General features: G+C 38.0%; 1 protein-coding gene across 1 annotated transcript; it reads left to right on the top strand.

The window, feature by feature from the left end:
* The first annotated feature begins 1,207 nt into the window (after positions 1–1,207).
* Rwdd1 (RWD domain containing 1) lies at positions 1,208–17,261 on the top strand. Its single transcript, XM_090338243.1, has 7 exons — positions 1,208–1,368; positions 10,275–10,340; positions 12,467–12,597; positions 13,843–13,986; positions 14,634–14,766; positions 15,280–15,342; positions 16,972–17,261. The coding sequence occupies exons 1-7, from the start codon at positions 1,296–1,298 to the stop codon at positions 17,091–17,093; spliced, it is 732 nt and encodes a 243-aa protein (XP_090194369.1). The 5' UTR covers positions 1,208–1,295; the 3' UTR covers positions 17,094–17,261.
* Positions 17,262–25,628: the final 8,367 nt, after the last annotated feature.

Here is a 25,628-nt window from a genome sequence, read left to right as displayed (position 1 = left end):
ACATGGGATCAGTACCAAAGTTTGCCTGGGTAACTTGGCTATCAATGTATCCCTCTGCTAAAAGGTACACTTTCCAACTTAGAATTAAAAAAAAAAAATCAGCAAGCCTTTTAATCCGTGGGACTAAATGCATAGTCAAGCCGGGCTCACATCTGTAATCCTAGCTACTCAGGAGGCTGAGATCTGAGGATCACGGTTTAAAGCCAGCCCGAGAGTGAGAGTCTTATCTCCAATTAATCACTACAAATGGGGAGGTGGGGCTGTGGCTCAAGGGTAGGGCGGTAGCCTAGAGCTGAAGAGCTCAGGGACAACGCCCAGGACTCCCCCCCAAGTCATTTGATTATCATTTGCTATTATGATTGACTATTTTGTCTGCGGTGATTAGCTGATAAAAACAAGTCACTCTGGTCAGGGAGTTTGGCCTAGTGGTAGAGTGCTTGCCCAGCATGCACGAGGACCCGGGTTCGATTCCTCGGTACCACATACATAGAAAAAAGGCTGAGATGGTGCTGTGGCTCAAATGATAAAGCTCTAGGCTTGAGAAAGTCCAAGGACAGTGCTCCGGCCCTCAGATCTCAGCCTCCTGAGCAGCAAGGACTACCGGCCCGGGCCCGGCACGATCGTTAAGCAGGGGTCGACCCTTCCGAGCGTCCCACGGATTGCCAGCCGACCGCTCCTCCACTACCTGGGCTCCACAAGGGTCTCCCTCCCGCTCGCCTAACTCCGGCGTAACTTGTAGCCGCTCGGACTTGGGGAAGCACTGGGGTAGCCCGATCCCGACGAACCGAGTCACCCGAGGCGCCGCCGCGGGTCACAAACCGGAAGTCAGGGGGACCGGAAGTTCTCGGATGTCCCGAGTCCCGCCATAGGCGACGTGGCCCCGCCCAGCGCCGACGCTGGCTGTGGGGCGAGACCTTCCGAGCGAGGTTGCAGCTCCGAGGGGCCTTCTCTGCGTCAGGTCCCGCAAAGCCCGGCTGCTGTCTCTAGGTGTCCACGGCGAATGCCTGAAGCGAGTGCCTTCATTATCCGGCGAATCCCAGGCGGGCGTGAAGCCGGCGGTAAATCGGTTTCCCCAGGATCAGGCAGAACGAGTGGCACGCCGAGCCCGAGAGCCGAATCGGGAGCGCGGCGCGGCGCTGTGTGCTCCGGAGGCCGGGCCTGGCTGTGGGTCCCCGGGCCGGGCGACTCGGGCTGTGCGCCTGCGTCCACCCGGCAGCCGGCGCGGCGGCGGCGGTCTCGGCTGCACCGCGCCGCCCAGGTGTCGGGCGATCCATGGGCGAGCAGCGAGGGCCACGATGACAGATTACGGCGAGGAGCAGCGCAATGAGCTGGAGGCCCTGGAGGCCATCTACCCCGACTCCTTCACAGGTGACGCTCGGGGTCGCTAGCCGCCGCCGCCGCCCGGGGAGCCGTGGGGGACGGGCCGGAACCGCCGCGGCCCTCGGCCTCGGGCTGGGGATGGGGGGCCAGGGGTGGGGATCCGGGGATCGCCGGGCCGCCTCCTTCGCCACCCCGGTTCTGCCGGTTACCAGGAACCTCAGGGCAGCTTTCCCCTGCCCCGCTGATCCCCGTAGCCATCAAAGTGCGGGCGACGCGGGCGTGGCCCCAGAGACCCGGGATCGGGTCTTGACAATCACTTACATCAACCCTAGGTTCACTAGGGTGCGCGGAAAGAGCAGGAATAGCTTTTCTGCGGACGCACCGAGGTAGTTGGGATGCTTCCCCCCACCCCACACCCCCCCAAACACACACACAACACGGTGGTGTATGCAAGTCTGTGGAAGTCTTGAGTGCGGTCTCTGAAAGGAAAAGTTATCCGAGAGTCAGGATAGAGAATAGCAAGAATGGGCACCTCGTGGCATTCTGTAGAATGCGGAATGGACGATGCAGTTCACGGTTCCGCTCTGCTGTAGCGCACAGGTGAGGCGGTCAGAGCGGAAGGGGGGATTAGACATCGCCTAGGTTACGGTGGAAGCTCAGGAAAGGTAAGTGAAGTGGCTTGCTCTGGTCGGCTGGTGAGTCAGTGCTGGTATTAAGTTCGGCAGGGCTGGGTTCAGTTCTAGGGGAGAGGAGAGGAAGCAGGCTTCTCGTATTGATAGGTTCTTTCGGTCTGTTTTAAAGGAAGAGGGTTCTTCCACATTAAAGCCATGCTTCTACGGCTTGTGAAAATGCTACCAGATCACTGGATCTCTGGTTTCTCCCAGACAGAAAAAAAAAGCAGTTCAAAGAAAGCTAGTATGAGTGTGAAGCCTTTAGGTGTGCAGGACTGACATTCCCATCCCTGTTCTTTTGACTGCAGCCGGTGATTGTCAGAATTCAGAGTGTGACATTAAGGTGTGTGACTTTAACTCATGAACTCCAGTCCTCTCCCCTGGTTTAGTGTAGATTTTCCCGCTTTGACTCCACCTTTTTTGACCACTGCTTGAAACGGTAGAAAATTTTGTTCTGCTTTGCCAACAGGCAGATGTCTCTCAGCTACCCCTGTATAGCTCCAGTCCTGTTCATGTTCTCTCTCACCAGCAATACAGCTGTGCTGTGAGGATGTTAAGGGGATGAGTGAAGAGGGGTTTGAGAGTGTCATTATCTGGGTGAGTGTGTATGGAGTCTGGCTCCCTTCTCTCTCCTTGCTTATATGTCATGTCTAAACTAAATAGGATACAAGAGTCAGTTGGTGGATATGCTCTTAATCACTATGTTTGATTCGTTCCAGTATTTGGGGGAATATAACAATTGGTCAGAACACTGTAGACAGAGGCAGCAAAGCATGAGCTGTACTTACTTTCTTTTTGATTCTTTGTACATAGGGTAGATGTGTCACTAAATACTGTGCACATATGCATTTAGAAAGGTGACATGCATTTGAGGATTCTGAGCTAGGGAAATAAATGACAAATTATGAATCTTCTGATTCATTCCAATATTCTGCAGTTACCAGTTGAGTTTTTCCTGCAATTTCTGTTAGCATCCATACAAGATTTATAATAAATAAGATCTTGATGTATAGTTCTTTTATCTATAGGTAAAAATCAAAGTTTTTACCTGTTCTTCGGAAAGTTTTTACAGTAAAGGCAGAGGACCTTAAAGTGTTGAAATTTTTAAAGTTTGTAAGATTTGCCATTTTATACCTTTCCTTTGTGTTTATGATTCCATACATTTAAACTTCTGTGTCCAATGAAAGAGAGCTTGCTATATCACTTCGCCAAGGAGTACTAATTTTTACTGTTCATTTTAATCTCATTAAATATTAGATTTAGTAAATGCTTCATCGATTAATGAAAGAAGTATACCCTTTTTTTTTTTAATGTATTACTGAGGAAGAAGCATTTGTCAAGTACATTTGACCTTATGTGGTTACTGAATAGACATAATTCCAGCCCATAGACCTATCCTAACCTCAGAATTACTTCTGTTAAAAAGACCTTTTGGTCCAGTGTTGCATTTACTGTGAATTATAACATATCATAATACAATTTCTTCTTTTTGCCTATTCTGTAGCTTGATTGCACATTGATCCAACCCTCCTAACAACTAGTCTTCCAAAATATAAGTGGACTCTCCTGATACCACATTCTCCTTCAGTAGTGCTTCCATGACAAGGTCCTGCTAAGGTAGTAGAATTTGGTTATTTCCATTTCTATATCACAATCTCTGGCTGTGGGGAGTTTTGTTGGAATAAGTTGGTTGACAGCAGGTTAACCGAAAACTTAAGTTCCCTTAATTTTGTCTACCTTACCAAAGATGGGTACATAATCTTGCCTTTGCTGTGTCAGTCTGCTGAGTAGCAGCCATGAGCACTTAATCCTTATAAAAATATCTTAGTGATAGAGCAGAAATCACCATATAAAAGCAATTTTTGTGAGACATAGTTTTTGGAGGTTAGATACTTCTTAACAAGTTAATAGGGACTTAATAGAGGCTTTCTGATTCTTTGTGAAAACCTAAGGTCATTTGTGTGTCCATATCCATTGGCATACCTTTTAACCACTCCTTCTGTTATGTCTGTTTGACAACCCTAAATTTTGTCCATTTTATCATCATAAGTACTGCATCACCTAACTCTCCCCTCCTGTTTTGAGTAGGCCCCTGTGACTATGCCCAGCACCCTATTCTTTTCCTTAAAAGATCCACCCACAGTGGTGGAAGTCTGGCGTCCATCACTTACCCCCAGCTCATACTACCTTAGAATGGATTTTTAGAATTTTATTGTAAAGGTAATATACAGAAGGGTTATGTTTACAAAAGGCGGGTATGAAGTACATTCTTTTTTTTGGGCGGTGGTATGGCTTGGTTCTGGGCCTGGGTGTTGTCACTGAACTCTTCAGCTCAAAGCTGGAGCCTGGAGCCACTATTCCACTTCCTAGTTTTCTAGTGGTTAATTAGAGATTCTTTAGTGCCCCACCCGGTTTTGAACACAGTCCTCCGATTTTAGCCTCCTGAATAACTAAGATCACAGGCATGTGCCACTGCACCAGGCGGTACATTTCTTTTTGAGCAGTGTCACCTCTTTTTCTCAGTTTTTCCCTCTCAATCCCCCAAGTTGTAGAGTTCATTTTCAACATAGTGTCTAGTGAGTATCACTGCTGAATTCGTTCATCCTTTGTCCCACCATTTCTGTACTTCCCCATGTGCTCTCCAAATAGAATGGAATTTCTTTCAGCATACCTCAGGAATCTGCCAGACACAGTCACTCATTCCTATAATCCATGCTTTGTGGGAGACAGATCAGAGTATCAGGGTTCAAAGTCATGGGGTACACGTTAGTGAAATCCCATACAATCAGGCTGTGAATGGTGGTCTGTGTTTGTACTGCCAACTATACTGGAGGCATAGATGAGAGGATTGTGACCTGAGGCCAGCCTCGGGCCAAAAAACAACAACAACAACAAAAAAAACCCCTACTGGGAACAATAACAGCTGAGGAAATGACTCAAGTGGTAGAGACTACCAAGCACTGAGTCTAAACCCTAGCACTATCGCCAAAAGCAAAACAAATGAAAAAGAACTCAGAAATTAACTGGACATGGTGGCTGTAATCTCAACATTCTAGCACTTGGGAGGCAGAGCAACAGGACTGTGAGTTCAAAGCCAATTTGGCTTGCATATGAGTTTCAGACCAAATTGGTCTACCCGTGAAACCCTATCTTAACAAAAAACAAAAACTCAGACAATAAAACTCCCCCTGGAATAATATGTTTTTTGCAAATCTGATATCCCCATCCCTGTTTATTACCTATTGTACAACTTTGGCATATTAACTCTCCTCCTGGACTTTTTGTTTTGTTTTTATTTAACTGTGACAAAGTCCCAAATAGCAGTGGTTTTTACAATGGCAAAAGTTCATTTTTTCTACACATGAGAATTGTGGCAGCTCCTCCTCCAGACTTTTTCAGGGAAGAGACTTGTTCTGACTCAAAGTTGTATGCTTACCTATTAGATAAGTTGGGAGGGGAGGGGGCAGGAGGATGGGATGATGGTGAAAGCCAGCATTTTCTCAAGGAAATTTCCTGGAAACTGCCCAATCTATTTCCATCTTGTTAGCTGGCACTTCATCGTTTCATGAGAAATAGGAAATGCCATTCTTACTCTTTGATTGGTAAGCATGCTTAGTAAAAATGGCATAAACCGGCCAGAGGAAGAATGGATATTTGGAGTCTTAGCAGTGTTCCCCAGTGTCCTTTTTCTTTGTTGTACTTCATTCCCCTTTTTCCTTTGTAGTGATTGCTTGGTTTGATGTCCTAGCAAGCCTTTTAATTTATCAGTCTAATAGGAAATGATGCAGATGTAAATGCTATATAACCATTTAAGGAGTATAAAATGCTGTACCAGAAACATACCATTTTAGTTGTTGATTCTTTTAATAATGTGCCTTCAGAATTCTTTGCCCTTATTAGCTGATAACTTTGAGTTTTACTTTTGTTGTATGTGGGCATGGGCACCCCTTGGGAATACCATCTCTGAATGTCCGCCTTCTCTCCATGCAGCTCTTTCGTTCTCATGCTTCTACATTCTTCTAAGCTAGTATCCCCATAACCTTTTGGTTTCCTCATTTACCAGCTATTTATCTGATACCATGCATTTAGGAGAGGGAATAGTCTAAGTTGTTTTGGAGGAATGAAAGGTGATGAGCTAAGTGAAGGGAAGGGACACAGAGTGTGTACATAAGCAGGAGTCAGACCTTGCGGATAAGTGGTTTGGTATTGCCAGAACATAAAACTCATGGGAAATGAGACCTGGTACTTCACAGGGGCCAGATCATAGGGAGCCTTGTCAGGGATTTGACAGGATTTCACAGAACAGTGGTTCATTATGCACATGGCTACATACTTCAGTGCACGTTGCAGACATTGCTCTGTCAAGCACAGATTCTGATAGTTGGGGCAGTTTCATACACAAAATAGACTTCAAACTATGCATATTTTATAGAGTTGTGACTCCTACCCATTTTCACAGTGATCTTAACACACTGTCCAAATAGAGAATTGCTGCTGTTGGGAGGTAATGCTGTGATAGAAATCTGGATGTGATAGGATGTGCTTGCTTGGAACACTGTTACCACAGTAGTAAGCGGGGTGAGGTAGGGTGATTTGTGTAATGCTATTTTCTCTTGTGTTTGTTATTAGCTCTAGGGGTTGTTTCTACATCTTTAGCCATTTTTTTTTACTTTGTTTTCCAAGTAATAGTGGTTTTTTTATTGTATCTTATTATTGGGGTAATATATGGGGGGTTACAGTTGCATTCGTCTGGGAGTGGGTACATTACTTCTCGACATTGATACACTTTCTCATGGTTTTGGCTCCTTTCCTTCCCTAGTGTTTTGTTTGTTTGTTTGTTTGTTTTCTTTTTAACCAAACTGGTATTGCTTTTATTTTTCTATTGCCTTTTCTCCCTGGTGCTCATCTAATGACTTTAGCTATCACACTGCTATGGATGATCCTAAATGAAAATAAAGCCTCGTTCTCATTATTACTTCCATTTACTCATCTGATTTTGACTCAGTGCCTCCCACATGTCTTTTTCTTTTGAATTCCTCATTTGAGTACACCACACCACATCTTCAGCCTATAAACTCTCTGTGTCATTCTTGTGCTACCTTCCTCCTGGTTTCCTGCTCTTCTCACTGCTAACAACCTAGTTTAAAATCTCATTGGCTTGACCTAATTTATTGCAGTATGTACCTAGTTTAACCAACTTATACTTTCACTTCCCTCCTCCATTCTATACACTGTTGTTTGATTTTATAACTGTATATTGATACAATTCTAACCGGATTATTACTAAAAACTGTTATCATTCAGGACTAATAATTCTTTTTTAATTTAATTTTGTTGTCAAGGTGATGTATAGAAGGATTATAGTTTCATATGTAAGGTAATGAGTACACTTCTTGTCGAACATTGTTAGCCCCTCTTGTTTTTCTCCCATTTTCCCTTTCCCCTTCCCACCCCCCCAAGTTGTAAGGTTTATTTCCAACATACTGTCTTGTGAGTATTGCTGTGGCATTGGTTCGCCCTTTGTCTCACCATTTTTTTGTTTCCCTTCCCCAATTCAGATAAACGTATATACAAGACACAGGGTACCAAAATCAAATAGAGTAACAACAGGGGATAAACAAAAGGGAAAAACATGAAAAGAAAAAAAAGTAATAACTTCACCCAGTACATTAAAAATAACAGCAAAGAAAAGCCTCTTGTTTCCATATCTTAGATGTTCATTTCACTTAGCAGCATCATCTTATGTGGTGATATGTACAGATATAAATAGAGATAGATGAAGTAAAACTCTTTCCCCCCTTGCAGAAGACATGATCCTGTGTTTAAAGAACCCCACAGACTCCATTCCCAAGTTTCTTGAGCTGATCCAAAACTTTGGCAAAATAGCAGGATGTAAAGTTTATCCACAAAAATTAGTGGCTTTTCTGTATGCCAACAATGAGAAGAGGGAGGCTGAAATCAGGAAAATATCTCCTTTTGTAATAGCCTCAAAAAAAAAAAACAAATAGAAAAAACACGTAGGCATTAACCAAAGAAGTAAAGGACCTCTACGACAAAAACGTTTAAAAAATGCAAAGGGAAATTAAAACAGAACTAAGGAAATGGTAAAACCTCTCATGCACCTGGCTTGGGAGGATTAACATCATGAAGATGTCAATCCTGCCAAAGGCTATCAACAAATTCAGGGCAATACCCATCAATATCCCAACCCCATTCTTTAATGAAATAAACTCACACAGAATAATGAAATACCCTGAAGAGCAAAAACAGTCCTTAGCAGAAAGAACAGCACTGGAGGAATATCAATACCAAACTATAGATTCTGTAGCCATAGTAATGAAAACAGCTTGGTACAGGACTAAAATTTCAACTGTATTTTCATCCACTTTTCTTTATGGACATATGTGTTTGCCAAATGGAAGCTATAATTAGGCCTTAAATGCCCCCTTGGCTTTTCATCCATGGTACTCTTGCTGCCATCATACCCTTCCTGTGTTCACCTTCTTATCTGTACTTGCCAATATGCCACCAATTGGTTTTCAGCATAACAAATGACATCCCTGGAATTTCTTTTTAAATGAAGCTCTTGATGGCTTATTTAGTTCTACAGTTACTGGTTATAGAACCATGGCGATTTATATAAAATGTGTCTGAGTTCTGATATCTGTGAAGTTGGAGTAATAATGTATTTCATTGCTTTAAAGTCCATGTACCCTTTAATAATATTGAAATAGGAACTTATTGACTACATGGCATCGTTTAATCTTTCTTTGTGGCATATAAGTAAAAATACTTCATACTTGATGGTATCTTAAATTTGGTGAGATACAGGAAGATTATAAAACCTGTTGTTTTGATGTTAGATTTAAGAGATTTTATGTAAATGCACAGCATAGGCACACAGTGATGCTCAGAGTTAGCTGGTATGTTGAATGTAGGTTATTTCTAACTTACAGCCGTATAGAGTTCTTCTTCCAAGGAGTAGCAATTTGGAATGTCATTATATTAAACTCTTACTTCTTGATTGCAATGTTTACATTTTGTGGTATGTAAATGGTAAAGTTGATCATGAAAATAAAACACTTCATATATGTTTTATATACGTTTATTTAGAAATAGGTGAGATCAGGGATTGAGCTTACTATAAGGAGCTTTCATTAACTTTTCAGCATGGTCTGAATTACAGTATGAGTCCCATAAGTGTTTTGTCTTCCCTCATAAGTACCTTCTGATAATCCCAGATGTTCACCTTTGCTTTAAGTGTCTTAAACCTGAATTAAAATTAAAATGAAGATATCTGTTCCAGAAATACTAGTAATCCATATTTGGTGGTTTCAACAGATTCCTGGATACTAAAGGCAAAGGGTTTCCATGATGACTGGGTACTAAAGTCAGATAGTTTCCATGGTGACTTCTTTACATGATCCTTGTTCATGTAAGAGTCCATAGAGCTCCTATCAACCTTAACAGGTGTCAGTGCTTCCCTGGTATAGAATGAAGCATATAGGCTCTTCTCTCAGGCTAAGCAGCTGTCAGTGCTATTAAACTCTCCTTGTTTACTATTCACATGGTTTGTTACTGTTTTTCTCCTTTTCTTCTATTAGTACTTGTTTCATTAAGCCAATACATAAGGAGTTTCTAAAGCCTGTCACGCACTGATCTGGAGCTCCTGTAGCATTTTATAGTATCCTTGAGATATATGACATCACACGGAAATAATTAATAGTCCTTTCTTATTTATGTAAAAGTTGATTTATATGTCTTCCTTAATTTAAGGTGTTTGCTACTCATATTTATATCTAATTTCTGTCATAATTTCATGAAGATGGTAAAAGTTCAATAAATATTTGTGAAAGATAAAATTTGGTTTCACTAAAGATCTAGTCTATACCTAGAAGATAGACAAGTATAAAATCAGTGACAACCATGAATATTAGAGGATAGTATTGATGAGGAACACCAAACTTTTGGCCAGTATATTTGGAGTTTTCTCTTAGGAACTTAATTTTTTATGTATTTGTAGAGCTTTAGAAGTAAAACCTAAACTACTTACTATTTTGATTCTGTAGGTTAAGGCATCAAGAGAGTTCATTAATCTTTCCAGATAAAACTCTCACCTTTAATAGGGAATTGGTGTAGTCTTTATATTTCAGTATTTTGCTGTTTGTGTTTATTAAAATAAAACCAGGTTAAGGACTACTTCTAAGACTGGATAGTGATACATGTACAGTAAGGAATGGCATCTGCCGTAGGCTCCTAACTTGTATGCATGTTTCTTTGCAGTATTATCAGAAAATCCACACAGCTTCACCATTACTGTTACGTCTGAGGCTGGAGAAAATGATGAAAGTAAGTCCCATCCCAAGTACTTTTTCCCCTTTTGCTTTTTGGGAATCCCTTTCATTCTGTAGTCATTGTGCTAGACATTGTATGACAGTACTAAGGTGCTGTTAAGATGTAGTATGAATGTTGAGTGTTTGTAGGCTGATTTATTGTACAAGTATGACTTTAAAAGAGTATAGTATAGCAAAATTTACTTGATTTCTAAAGTGAAACAATAAATGGAAAGAAGGTAAATTTTTTACTGAAACAAGGTTTTGCATATGAACATTTTTTCAGTAGTTTTGTGGTATTTTGTTGATCATGACTATTTTTTCTTTTTTTTTGCTAGACCTGGTTTGAACTCAGGGCCTGAGCGCTGTCCTTGGGCTTTCTCAAGGCTAGAACTCTACTACTTGAGCCACAGCACCACTTCCATCTTTTTTCTATGTATGTGGTACTGAGGAATCGAATCTGGGTCTTTGTGCGTTCTCAGCAGGCACTCTACCACTAGACCAAACTCCCAGCCCCTTTACTATTTTTCTATGGCTATGTTTTATTATTGTGTAGAATATTTGTTGGATATATTTGTTTTTATTATTTTCTTTTTTAAAAGATAACTTTAACACACCAATAAGTTAAGTAAATTAGCTTAAATTTTTTGGGGGGGAGGAGGGGTAGTCCTGGGCTTGGGCTCAGGGCCTGAGCACTGTCCTTGGACTTTCTCAAGGCTAGAGCTCTACCACTTGAGCCTCAGCACCACTTCTGGCTTTTTTCTATGTATGTGGTACCGAGGAATCGAATCTGGGTCTTTGTGCATGCTAGGCAAGCACTCTACCACTAGGCCAAACTCCCAGCCCCTAGCTTAAATTTTTGATGGATAATTGAGAGAATAATGTCTAAACTTTATTTCCACTTTTGGTGTATGTCAGTTATAGTAGTAATTTAATAAAAGTGATAAATGAATTACCATAGTGCCACTTCCAGTTTTTTCTGTTTATGTGGCACTAGGGAATCAAACCCAAGGCTTATTGCATGTTAGGCAAGCACTTTACCACTGAGCCACCTTCCCAGCCCCAGTAAGAGATACTTTTAATAATACTATTTAATAGCTCTCAATTTATCTAATAAAATTGAAAGTGAAGTTAGCATTGTAGTTATTTCACTATTTAAAATTTTTCTTTGGGTTGCTTATAATACCATCTCTCTATATATGCTTATTGGTAAAGTACTCCAAAAACAATGATACTTTTTTCAGATTATACTGAAATTAAATACAAAGTTCAAAAATTGCTAAATTGTTCCCATATTCTGCATAATAGCTTTGTCAGAAACTAATAATCATTCTGTAATAACTGTGCTATATGTCCTGTTTCTCACTTGAGAAACATGTACTTAAAACAATCAGTAGGTTGTACTGTATTTTTTCCCCAAACTCCATTTCAAAAAAGTAACTAGTTCAAAAACAGCAAAGACAATAGATTTGTAATTTCTAGAGACAGTATTATAGGTGATCATCAAAAAACCTGGTCTTTCTAATATGTGTTACAAAGTAATAAACACTAGGTAAGTGATGGATGGGAGTAATGATAACAGAACAGATTTAACACTACTGCTAATTAATTGGTTGGCATAGAGAACTCATTGGACTGTACTACAGAGCCACCTGGTGGCCATGTGCATCAGTACGAGTCAAAAGAGTAAGAACATGTCCTTGAATCACAGTTTGCCTAGATACCTTCTCAAATTAGTCAGAACTTTTATCATCTACCCACCAGTTAGCAGTGCTGTGCAGATGTAAACACAGATTCCAGGGCTATAGCTAGATCCTGCTGCTTGGAATTGCTTCTGGTAGGAGCTGAAAATGAGACCACAGTTATGTCTTTTAGTTTATTCTGGGAAGGATTTTTAAAAATATAAGCTTTGACCATTTTCTTTCTCAGAAATGCAAAAATCAAAATGACGTTGGGCAGATGTACTTCATGTGGTTATTTTTACTAGTGAATTGATAGTCTCTTAGCATTTGAGGGGAAGTTTGGTAGGAAAATCTATTGTACTACTTTTCATTGGCAAATTGTAAACAAATTATTGATTAAACATAAGTACTGATTTCTAGACATAATGTATTTACATCAAATTGTTGTCTTGTGTCTTAGCTGTTCAGACTACCCTAAAGTTTACATATAGTGAAAAATACCCAGATGAAGCTCCCCTTTATGAAATATTCTCCCAGGAAAATTTAGAAGATAATGATGTCTCAGACATTTTAAAATTACTATCAATGCAGGTAAGTAAATAAGAATTTTGTTTTGTATTGACATTAAATCTTTGATCTTAAATATTATATGTTAACGTAAGCTTTAAATGGTATTATTAAATATTTGTAATGAGTACAGACCAGGCAGAATTGATGGTGCAATATCACCAAGTATCTTTGTTTGTGTTTCCCACTGTCCCTTTAAATTTTGAGTAATAGAAATTGTCCCACTTCCTATTTGAAACTTAGCATTAGGACTTCCTTCCTTAGTTTTTATGAGATAATAGCTCCGAAGATACTTTTAAGTCATGAGCCTAATTCTAATTTGGTTTTTAGAATATCTAGTTTTATGTGTAGCTAAAAGTTTCAACATAAAAAAAAAAACCCTCCCATCCCTCTCACCTATTATAGGCAAGTTGCCTTTAGAGGGCTATGACTTTTTTTGTTTTTCCTTCCCTTTACCTCTTACCTTCCTTAAAACACAAACATTAGTAATACCCTCTGGTCCCTCTAAGTGGGGAGGGTTGTGTGAAGTAGCTAGTGGATAAGGAGAAGTATTTTCTGGACTAGTTTGGGCTTACCAGGTGGCTAAAATCCCTTGTTCTTGGGTAGAGAGCTTTTCATTTCTTCAAAGTAAAGACTAGGAGGGAAAGTGAGATCCGTTTTCCACCATCTTAAAAATCAGAAGTCCTAATTTTTTTATTTAAGAATTGTCAGAAGCTGAGTGCTTGGTGGCTTATATCTTTAATCCTAGCTACTCAGTTGGCTGAGATCTGAGGATCAAGGTTTGAAGCCAGCAGGGGAGAAAGATCTTACCCACCAAAAAGCCAGAAGTAGAGCTGTGACTCTCAAGTGATAGAGCACTAGTTCTGACCAGAAAAGCTTGGGGACAGCGCTCAGGTCCTGAGTTGAAGCCCTAGAGCCAGTCAAAAAAAAAGAAGAAAGAATTGTCAGGAAACATCTCTACCTTAAATATCACTGTTCTAAGGACTAATAATCCTCCAAATGCTAATTTAAAAGGAAAATATTTGGAGCTTTTAGGGAATAAAGCAAGCACAAAAGTCTGAGAAATTTTTCCTGCTTCTAGGCCCTGGTTGCTGTTATCTGAATGAGATTATAATTATTCATTATATATTTCATTGTAATAATGAAATATAGTAATTGGTATAAGTAACTGAATTAATAGTGTTATCAAAACATGGGATTTAGTGATTGTGTAGAAATTGTTAGCTAGTTTGAGTTTTTCTGAAAAGTGTTTCTGTTTCTGTTACATAGGCTGAAGAAAACCTTGGTATGGTGATGATCTTTACTCTAGTTACAGCTGTGCAAGAAAAATTAAATGAAATAGTTGATCAGATAAAGACTAGAAGAGAGGAGGAAAAGAAACAAAAGGAAAAGGAAGCAGAAGAAGCAGAAAAGGTATATTTTAAGAGCCCTTTCCCTCTCATTAGTTGTTTAGTTGTCACTCAGTTTTTTCTTTTCTTTTCTTTTTTTTTTTTTGGAAATTTCAGTGTTTTTTTTTAATCATAAAATTAAGTGTATTTTAATAAACGTTAGAATTTCTTATTTGTTGGTGGCATAAGTAACACACAGTGATTATGTAGTAAGCCCTATGTATGACCAAGAAATTATTTCACCCATTGCACAGTTTTTTTTATAAATAAAATACCAAAGTCTATTAAAATAATATGCATATATATGATAAGCAAGTTTTATAAATTGAAACACATTTTATGCTGTTAATCAGTTTCATGTAAAAATACATAAAAATATAATCAGATGTTTTCGTGAAACCTGTATTTACATATTGCAAAAGTTCAGACATGTTTTCCTTTTGTCTTCTATGAATTTATTATAGTAAATAACATATAGTGGCAAAAAAAAGTAGTGAGTCGTATTGTACGAGAGAATTGTAAGGATAATCCCTAAAGGTACTTAAATAATGAACAGTCTGATTTACATTATTAGGTAAAGTACAGGAAAAAAAATAATATATAAGTAGGCTTTATTTGTTATATTGATGTCTCATTTATCTGATCACTTAAATTTCTATTTCATTTTTAAAGAAATTATTCCATGGCACTCCTGTTACAATTGAGAATTTCTTAAATTGGAAGGCCAAGTTTGATGCAGAACTCTTGGAAATTAAAAAGAAACGGATGAAAGAGGAAGAACAAGCAGGAAAAAATAAGTTAAGTGGTAAGTAGTAGGGCAGTTCTCTACCCCATCCTCATTCCTGCTCTCCCCAAACCCTCTTAGATCCTTTCTTGTAAAGCAAAAAAAAGGGTTATTTAGACAGATTTGCATAAGAAAATAATGTACTTAGACATAGAAGACCAAAAAGTAAATATCTTTTTGATGGTATTTATCCGCTTAAGATTTATAATTACTACTTATAATTTACCTTCATTTAAATATTTCAATTGGTAGATCTTGGGATGCATGGTCATTTAAGACCATATGCCTAAGAAGTGATATAGTCAAACCTGTTGTTTTTGTAGGACTCTTAAGGCAGACCAGGGACTTCCCTATTCCACTTTGATGTCATACATTTCATAAGTCACGTAGCTAATAAAGTGCCCATGTGTTTAAATTTATAGGACAACAGATTTTCAGGAGATTGTATTTTTAATTACATTTCTAAAATGGTTATAGGGAAGAAAATGGATTTAAATTGAGACATTTCAATTAAACAAACCTGTTTTCTTTTAGGGAAGCAGCTGTTTGAAACTGATCATAATCTTGATACATCTGACATCCAGTTCTTAGAGGATGGTAAGATAATAGAATTCCACTATAAAAATCAAAGAATAATTTTACTTAGTGTAATGCTTTCCTCTCAGAGTTGTTAAAACATAGATACATTTTAAAGCCTACAGTCTTAGTAGTTTATTGATTTACATATTTGAGCTGAATGTTTTGCTTTGTTTTGTTTTTGCCAGTCCTGAGGCCTGAACTCAGAGCCTGGGTACTGTTATTGGGCTTTCTCCAGGCTAGCACTCTACCATTTGGGCTACAGCACCACTTCTGGCTTTTTCTGTGTATGTGGTACCAGAGCTTTGCTCTTCCTAGGCAAGCACTCTACCACTAGGCTACACTCCCAACCTTGATACAGCAATATTTTTAAGTTTTCTAATGACTTGAGAAATCTCAGGTAGCAATAGATAGACAATTATAGTACACTAATCTCTGATAACTAATAAACTGGTACATTATGACTCAAATTTCTAGTATCACATATGTATGGGGATATTTTGTGGTCTGTCAGAGTTTGACAACCTTCACATATAGAACTCCTAGGTTTTCTCTCTAACCAAAATCTCACCTTCCCTTGTTATCATTAAAGTATCTCCTATCCATGGTGCTTGAGCTCTGGTTCTCACACTCACTTGTTTTTGTTTTAATTAAGAGCTGACATTCTACCATTTGAGTTATGCCTCTATTTCCAGTTTTTCACTGGTTACTTGGAGATTAAAATCTGTGGATTTTTCTGCTTGGACTGGCTATGAACCTTGAACCTCTTGCTTGAGTAGTTAGATTACAGACGTGAACCAGTAGTGCCCGGCATACCTTGAGCTTTTTCTCATTCTGTTTTCCATACACCTTACCTCTTGGTGTCTGTCATCCATCCATCTGCACAGTAATATTTACTACGTTGTTCTGGCCACTTAGAATATAGCAAAGAACTGTGTGAATCAGTTCTCTACCCTTATGTAATAACTTTATGACCTACATATTTTGGGGGAGTTTTTGTTTTGTTTTATTTTGATTCGGACTTCATACTTACTCTGCCACTTGAACCTTACCTCTCTCCCTGCTTATGTTGGTTATTTTAGAGATGGATCTAGTGAACTTTTCAGCTTGGGCTGGCTTTCAACAGTGATCCTTTAGGTATCACCCTTCTGATAGCTAGTATTACAGATATGAACCATTGCATCTGGTACATTTTTTTTAATTCCAATTTAAGTTTATGTTATAAATGGATAGTAAGGAAAAAAGGGAAGGGGGGAGTTTTAGACAGCCCATAGAGAAAAGTAGCATTTCAATCATCAAATGTAATTTTCTTCCCCTGAAACCACCTTTGTATAACTAATAACAAAGTCATATTGGAACATTCCATATTGTAAATAATAGCATTCTAATAAGCCTTTAAATAGAGTGACCAGATTTTTAAACCATGAACTGAAAGAAGTACTTCTACAATGTCAGAGTCTCTGCTGATCAGTATATTTATGGTTTGAATTGTTGGTTTTGGAATTTATCACTCATCACCTTTACACCTAGAAGTTTCTATTTGTTAGTACCAGTGAATTCTATCTTTATGAAACACATCTTTATGAGATACAGAATTATTGCACCTTTCAGAGTTAATAACTGAAGGTAACATCTTCTCACTCTTTGCAGCTGGAAACAATGTGGAGGTAGATGAATCATTGTTCCAGGAAATGGATGACTTGGAGCTGGAGGAAGAGGAGGAAGATGACCCGGACTATAACCCTGCCGACCCAGGGAGTGACTCAGACTAATGGACTGCCCCCATAGAGGCTTCACGGCCACAGCATCTGTGGCTATGCTGAGAGGGTTTTGATTTTCCTTTCTTTTTTTCTAAGAAAAACTCATCTTCAGGAGAATATTCTTCTGATAGCTTACATCATTGAACTTAATAAACTGACCTTAAAATTTCAAATATATAATGAATGTCTACTTCTTACTGGTGAGCAAAAAAATTACCTATCTAAAACCATTTAGTTTTAGAAAGAGCTAGCCAGTAATAACCAAGACTTGAAGGTAAGGTTGCTACTCTACAAGTGTGGGTTTATAGATGAGGAATTGGAATAACTTAGAATTTCTATGCTAGAAACAGTGGTTACTTTGTGGTGCAAAATGTTGGTATTTGTACCTTATTACACATTGCAACAAAAACATACATCTCCAAGATCCATGAGTGTGTATATTAACATGGGATGTGTGACTTGCCCAAGATCCATGAGTGTGTATATTAACATGGGATGTGTGAATTACCCATAAACACAACAATTTCAATTCCATGTTTATTTTGGGAATCAAATCTTGGGATTAAAAGCATTTTCTTAAAAAGATAACTCTATTGTGAGACTTAATGCATTTTGAAGGAAATTTGTGTTTAACCTTGACCCCAGATCACGGAATAGCAGTAAAGTTCATTACTATTCAGGAAGAGATCCAAAAGTTTGTGTTAGGCTTTGCTTTGTCTAGAAAGATCCACAGAAGCTGTTCACTTAAGGTTAAAAAAAAATGATGAGCCGTTTGGGGCCGATGATGTCACTGAAGAAGTCAGGTAAGTTTAAAGACTAGTTTTATATTTTCTTTCCCAGCTATTGAATCGGATTTCATCATTTCAGACTGAAGGCAAGAAGCTAGTAATAAAATGGGGACAGGGGACAATCTAGTTTTTCATATAAATACTACACTTACTGCTGGACATGTATTCTAGAAAGTAGCCTGATACTTTGCTCTTCAAACTAGAACACACATACTCCCAGGATATGCATTAGTCAAACTGGTTTTCTGAAGTAATAAGTGGTTTACCTTGAATTATCAATTTTGCTTTTGGATTTAGGGACATTTTTTTTTTTTTTCTGCTTGTGCCAAGTTGTTGCAAAACTACTGGGACAAAAACAAGTTCCTGAACTAACACATTGTGTACCTAATGTTGAGTGAGAGAATTCTGAAATAGAATGCCAAATTCTCTTGTACTTTAGAGATGCAACATGAGTGTTTAAACAAAATTTGTTTTTCATCTACATCTTTGAGTAATACTTCTAAGAACCTGCATTACTCTGGCCAGCAGAGATCTGTAGGGGAAAGAATGAGGAAGTTCTGGTCTAAGGTTACACCTCTAAATGGCCCATGAACTTGACTTACCTAAGGTAGAACTAAGAGGGTGTCCAGTAGACTCAAGGAAAAAGATGACATAGTCATAGTCTTAACATGTTTACCAGAAATAAAACATGCATTCTTGAATCCCAGAGTCACTAAATGAAAGGAATATCACTCCCAGCACAAGTGATGCTGTCCAGGGTCCTGAACATTAACTAGTATTTGGTCTCTTAATCCTGTGCTACCAATAAAACATTTGGGGAATACTGAGCTGTTGGTGGGAAAGGAGATAAAGATGGGCTGATAAATGTTGGGAAGTCATAGCTTCTAAAAGAGCAACTAGGGAAAAAGGCAGGAGGGTATTTTCAAATGATGGGATGGAAAGTACCAGAATTTTATTTCCTTACACAACATGATGAATATTTTTAGTTTTTTTAATGTTTTTGGCAGTACTGGATTTGAACTCACAATCTCCCACTAGGCAGGCACTATACTACTTGATCCAGTCCCAGAGACTTTTTTACTTTATTTTCCAGATAAAGTTTCACACTTCTTACCCAGGCAGGTCTGGACGATGGTCCTGCTTACATCTGTATAACTAGGATGACTGACGTCAGGCATATGTCAACATGTCATCCCGTACCTGGCTCTTTTGTCAAGATGGGTCTTGGCAAGCAATATAAGCATGTTACTCATTTTTGTATAGTAATATGGCTTTAATAATTAAGGGGTGAGTTCATCGTGTTAAAGTGTTGTCTACAGAATAATTTTGTTTTTGTAAGTTGTGTAGCTTGAATCTGGGCTTGGCGCTGTCCCTGAGCTCTTCAGCTCAAGGCTAGCATGTTACTACTTCTAGCACAGTGCCACTTCTAAATAGTAGATTTTAATGTCTGCTTAATCTTCCACACTGCGGCTAGAATTCTACTTATTTACATCATAATGAACTTCAAGGAAAAATGTAACTCTAGAATATCTGGTTAAATCTTTTGTTCTGCCCATGGTCATGTTTCCAGTAGCCAGCAGTACTTAGTGGGGTAAATATAGGGATAACACACAGGAGATGAAGTAAAATTGTCCACTAACTTTTTTTTTTTAATGATTATAGATTCACAAGTAGAAATTTAGAAAATTTAATTTCCATCTGTCTTTCCCCACATTGGAACATTATAAAACTATAGAATATCACATTCAGGAAACTGAAAATATACCCACAAGTCTCTATTAAGGTACTGTATTTACCAATCTATAAATAGCCAGTGTATGATATATAGATATATATAGCAATATAGATATATAGGTGGAATGTGTGTGTATATATATATATATATATTTCCTATTTTTAGGAATGCTATTTTATTCACATACATTAACTGGGGTTTCATTGGGATAGACCCACATTTATATTCCATACATGCAAAGATCATTGTTCTCTTTATCCTTTTGCATTGTACCCATTCCATTCAAATATCTTCAACCCAGCCTCAGAATCTGCAGTGTTTGTTTCTTCACTTTTTTTTTTTTGATGGGTCATGGTCTTGAACTCTGGGCCTGGGCACTGTCCCTGAGCGCTTCCGCTCAAGACTACTACCCTACCCCTTGAGCCAGAGCCCCACTTCCCCTTTTCTAGTGAGTAATTGGACATAAAAGTCTCATGGTCTTTAGTGCCTGGGCTAGCTTTGAACTGCCATCCTCAGATCTCAGCCTCCTGAGTAGCTAGGATTATAGGCATGAACCACTACATCCAGCTTTTTTTTTGTTTCTTTTTTAATAGAAAAATTAGCTGGGAAAGAAACTTGGGAATATAATGCAGTATATATAGTTCAGTTTTGTATATTAGAATTTCACCCAATCATAATCATTCATTATGAAGAATAAGCTTTTAAAGGAGGTAAATGTACTAAGATTAATAAGTGAATGTTACTATTAAGTAGGCACACTGTTGCTTTTGAGTATGATATATAACACACTATAAACTTTCAGTGTTTTTAAATCAGACATTGAAAAAAGTTTGAAGGTGAAAATGTGAAACTTTAGAGAATTGGATGAAAATTGGGAAAATTAGCAAGTACCTTTTCCCCAAACTCCAAGGACTAAATCTGTTGAATAGATGGATTTTTTCCTAACTCAGTCCTCCTTACTGATATTGTTACTTATCTTTTGAGGATAATAAAAAATGTCTGTTTTTTATATGTAGGAGAATAAGTTGTTTTGCATAAAAAAATAAAAGGAGTTAATAAGTGTGGTGTGAAGGCTCAAGCTGTTAATCCTAGCACTTGGGAGCTTGAAATGGAAGGATAGGAGTGTGAGAACATTGCAAGGTCCTGCACCAAATGTCATTTTTAAGCATGTTTCTGTTGGACAAAGGGTAGATAATATTATTTAAAGAAAAATTGCTCGATTTTACCACATTAAAGAATACCCTTGGAGATAATCACATTGTATTAAATAAGTCAAATTCAAAAAGAACAAATACTGCTTACTTTTGTTTATTTTTGGAATCTTAGCTTCAATGGTATACATGTAGTGTGGATATAGTGTACATATATAGTGACATACACAGATATATGTGTAACTTGACTCTATGGGACTGTTCGTGAGAATGAGGGGAATGGGGGAGGGAAAGAAAATGATGAATAAAATAGAAATATATTTGATCTGTATGTGAAGGCATGAGAAATCTCACCAACATATTAATAGGCAAGGGAATGAAGTAAGAGCAACAGAGAATGTTATTTTGATTTAAATGTACTATATTTATATACTAAAGAGCATGTTGGAACTCCTTGGCAAAATTAATATGCACTACAAACAAAAGAGTAGTGAGTAAAATGGTCTGTGATAGGGGTAGGTATCAGTAAGCAGGAGAGGATAAAGGGAGATGGTGAGTATAGTTGAAAAAAAACAACCTGAAATGATGGTAAGTATTTGTTAAGTAACTAAATTTTCATTAGTAATGTTGGTATAACTTTTAGAAATAAGTTAGGTGAAGTAAATAAGGTAAAGTAAGTGAGCTTCTAGAGTTATTTAAATGTGTTATGAAAATTTAATGATTTAACCATTTTTCTATGAGAAAACATGTTTCTGTGTTATAAAATAGATATTAATAAACTTGTTATATGACAAAGACATATTTCTTCTTGAGTCTTCACTAAAAATTCTCTATAAGATTACTAGTAAAAAGAAAGGACTCTTTTCCTAAATCACTTTATAAGCTAAATCTGGACTTTTTAAACAATGTCATCCCCTCCCTCATTTTCTCCCAGTTTTTCTCTCCCAACCTCCTAGCTCTTGACCCCCCCCCCCACATTGTGTAGTTTATTTTCAACATAGTGTATAGTGAGTATCACTGCTGAATTAATTCACTCTTTGTCCCATCACTTTTGTGCTTCCCCTTCCCCTCCCTAAATCAGATAAATTCACATACAACACCAAAGGTACAGAAACCAAGAACAGTGACAAAAGGGGGGAAAAAAAATCACAAAAAGTAAAAAAAAAAAAAAACAAAAAACTTCCACTTCTTGAGTTCATTTCAATAATCATTTCATATGATAATATGCACATTGCTATTGAGCCCTGGTGTTCCTCTCCTAAGAATATCCTCCTTAGGGGAACTAAAGAGAGACCTATCAAAAAAAGAGGTTAAAATGGCAAAGAAACATGAGAAAAATGCTCATCATCCATGGTCATAAAGGAAATGCAAATATAAACAACCCTAAGATACCATCTTACCCCAACAAGAATGGCTAAGATTTTGAACTCAGACAATGACAGATGCTGTTGGGGATGTGGAGAAAGAGGAACTCAACTGCACTGCTGGTGGGAATGTAAACTAGTACAGCCACTCTGGAAGGCAGTCTGGAGGTTCCTCAAAAAACTAAAAGTAGATCTTCCCTACAACCCAGCCATACCACTCCTAGGCATCTACCCTGAGCATCATAACCCAGGATATGATAAGGACACCTGCACAGCCATGTTCATCACTGCACTATTCACAATAGCCAAGCAATGGAAACAACCCAGATGCCCTGCTGCAGATGAATGGATACAAAAAAATGAATGGATACAAAAAAAATGTGGTATATATATATATATATATATATATATATATATACATACAATGGAATTCTACATAGCCAACAAACAAGATAAAATAATGGCATTTGCTATAAAGTGGATGAAACTAGAGCAAATCACGTTGAGTGATAAGCAGAGACCAAAAGAACAAAAAGCAAATGGTCTTGATATATGGATATTAGATCCAAACAGTACAAGAACAATGACTCAATATTCAGGTACTCAAGGTCATTGACATGAACTTGGAGATAGAATATAACTACATAGACATAAATCTATGATGGAATATAAATTCTATAGACATTGCTATATGGTTTGATATGTATCTATGACATACAAATTCTCAGGTTAATTTTAATTTTGTTCTTAAATGCCAGTGATTGCATATACAGATTCCATTCTTGAATACTTGTTTGTTAAACTTGACATTTAAAATATGATGTTAAAAAACCAGTGTTAATAAAATCTTTTAATTAAAAAAATGAATATTTTCCCTTGGTTTCAAAGTATGAATGTTTCAATTAATCAAGCCCAAGTATATTTTTTTTGTCTTCTACTATCCATTGGTTTACTTATAGTTTTATAGAGGGAAGCCATACAACCTATATTTTTGGGGGTCTGACTTTGCTTAATATAATTTTTTTCTTATGAATGTGACAATGTCATTCTTTCTGATGGAAGCATACAATTTCACCGTGTGTGAGAGAGAGGGCCTCTGTGTGTGTGTGTGTGTGTGTGTGTGTGTGTGTGTGTGTGTGTGTGTGTGTTTCACATTTTCTTGATCCATTTGTCCACTGAGGGGAGTTTGGGTTGATGACATATCTTCGCTATGGTAAACTATACTGCAATTGCCATGGTTGTGCTGGGGGCTTTAGTGTGGCCTGGCTTGGAGTTAATTGGATAACTGTTGATAGATAATTGAAGGGGGAATCTTTGTGCTGGTTATGTGGGCTACACAGAAACTATGTAACACAGATAGAGATATTTAAATTGCAAACCAAGACAAGAAATTCATGTTAAAACAAGCTTCCACATTAGTATATGATCCTGTCCCTCTTCACTTTTCTTTGTTTCTGCCGATGCTTTTTTTAACTTTATGCAGTTGTAGTGTAGCTAAAAATTCCTGTCAGTCGTTACTTTAAGTAGTGTAACCGAACCTGACCTATGAAATCCTTCAGAATTAGAGGGTACCAAGCAACATTCCCATGCAATTTACTGCTCAAATTGTATTTTCACACAACATTCTCTTGATTCATCCTGATCATGGGATAGCAAATGATTAAGACTTTTTAGAGCCAGGTGCAGTGGCTCATGCCTGTAATCCTAGCTACTCAGGAGGCTGGGACCTGAGGTTCACAGTTCAAAGCCAGACTGGGCACTTAAGAACATGAGACTTTTATCTCCAATTAATCACTAAAAAATGGGAAGTGATTTATATTTGGTTATCTGAAATTGGATAGGGAACGAGGGAAAACAAGATGAGGGGCGGGGGAGGGGGGAAGGGAAATGGGGACCAAGACATGTGAAAGGGTGTCAATGTATGGGAATTAATGCACCATTTATCTGGCAAATATCATGTAACCCTTCTATTAATTACAATAAAAAATATATTTAAAAAATGGGAAGTGGGGCTATGGCAGGGCAGGAGCCTTGAGCTGAAGAACTCAGGGACATCACCAGGGGCCAGAGTTCAAGCCCAATGACCCACAAAACAAAAAAGTTTTAGATTATCACTTAAGAAAACATTTGTATCATTGCTAAAACTAGATGCTGAATATGGATAAATCACTGTATGAAACTGAGATAATTACAAAATAAACTCTTTTTTGCCTTTTTTTTCTTTTTTTAAATATATGTGCTTTTTCATTTTCAGCTTGACCTCAGGACATTCTAGACTCCTACAACCAAACTAACATCAGCATGAGGATTTTGCATGTTTCTGTTTCTGTGTTTGTAGTTGCCAGAATTGCTCTCTTTCCAATTTATTGTAATTACATCGTTTTCATTTTTCAGGGTTCAGGTCAGGTCATCTTTTCCTTCCCCTACCCTTGGCCAGCATGCTTTAACTCAGGCCTGGGCTCTGTCCCTGAGCTTTCAAAATAAAAATAAACTTTATTAAAAAAGCAAATGTTTGATAATTACAACAGATCTTTTCTTTGTTGAACTTTGTACCTGTTTATTTTCAAGTATGGCATAACAATTTGTAACAAAATAGTGTTGACTCAGGACATTGAGATGAGAGCTACCACTCACAGGACAGATAGAATTGGACTTAGTATTAGACTTACTACTTCAAAATTTCCTCATTGTCTACATGTGCGAAAAGTGTTTTGATATTTTGTCCTATTTGCTAGTCACTCACTTTTTTCCTAATATGGATCTGGTCAACAGCCAAACAGGTCTATTGTACACCTCAATCAATGTACCTACAGGATGGTTTTATGTTTCTGTTGCTGAGTTTGAAGTCAGGACTGGTGCTCGCTCTATTTGATTACCCACAACTAATACTCTGCCACCACTGGAGCCATGCCTCTAGTTCTTCTTTGTGCTGGTTATCAGGGAGATAAGTCTCATAAAGTTTTCAAACCAAGATCCTTTAGATTTCGGGCTCCTAAATAGGTAAAGGAGTGAGCCACCAGTGTCCATTTATTTGGGGGAACAATTTTGATCAAAAGAGATAATTTCAAAATTTATCAGATTCAAAACTGAGTCACTTTTGCCATGCTCTAAAATAGAGTACATGCACACACACACACACACACACACACACACATATATATATATATATATACATACACACACACACACATACATATATATACTTACATGAACAAATGAGAACGTCTCTTGCATGTGTGGCTGATAATACAAAGTACTCATAACAGGAATAGGTTTCTCACACCTGCAATCCTAGCTACTCAAGAGATTGAGATCAAAGGACCATGATTCAAAGCCAACTGAAGCAGAAAAATCCCTGAGACTTATCTCTAACTAGCAAAAAGTAGAAGTAGAGGCGTGGTTGATGAGATAGAATGCCAGCCTAAAGAAGAAAAACCAAGTGAGAGCATGAAGCCCCTAGTTCAAGCTCCAGAAATGGCAAAATAAGTAAATAAATAAATAAATAAATA

The sequence above is a fragment of the Megascapheus bottae genome, chromosome 8 (genome assembly GCF_031878675.1).
Source record: "Megascapheus bottae isolate mThoBot1 chromosome 8, mThoBot2.hap1, whole genome shotgun sequence".
Classification (NCBI taxonomy): Eukaryota; Metazoa; Chordata; class Mammalia; order Rodentia; family Geomyidae; genus Megascapheus; species Megascapheus bottae.
The sequence above is the reverse complement of the archived record's forward strand: the minus strand, read 5'-3'. Positions and strand labels throughout refer to the sequence as shown.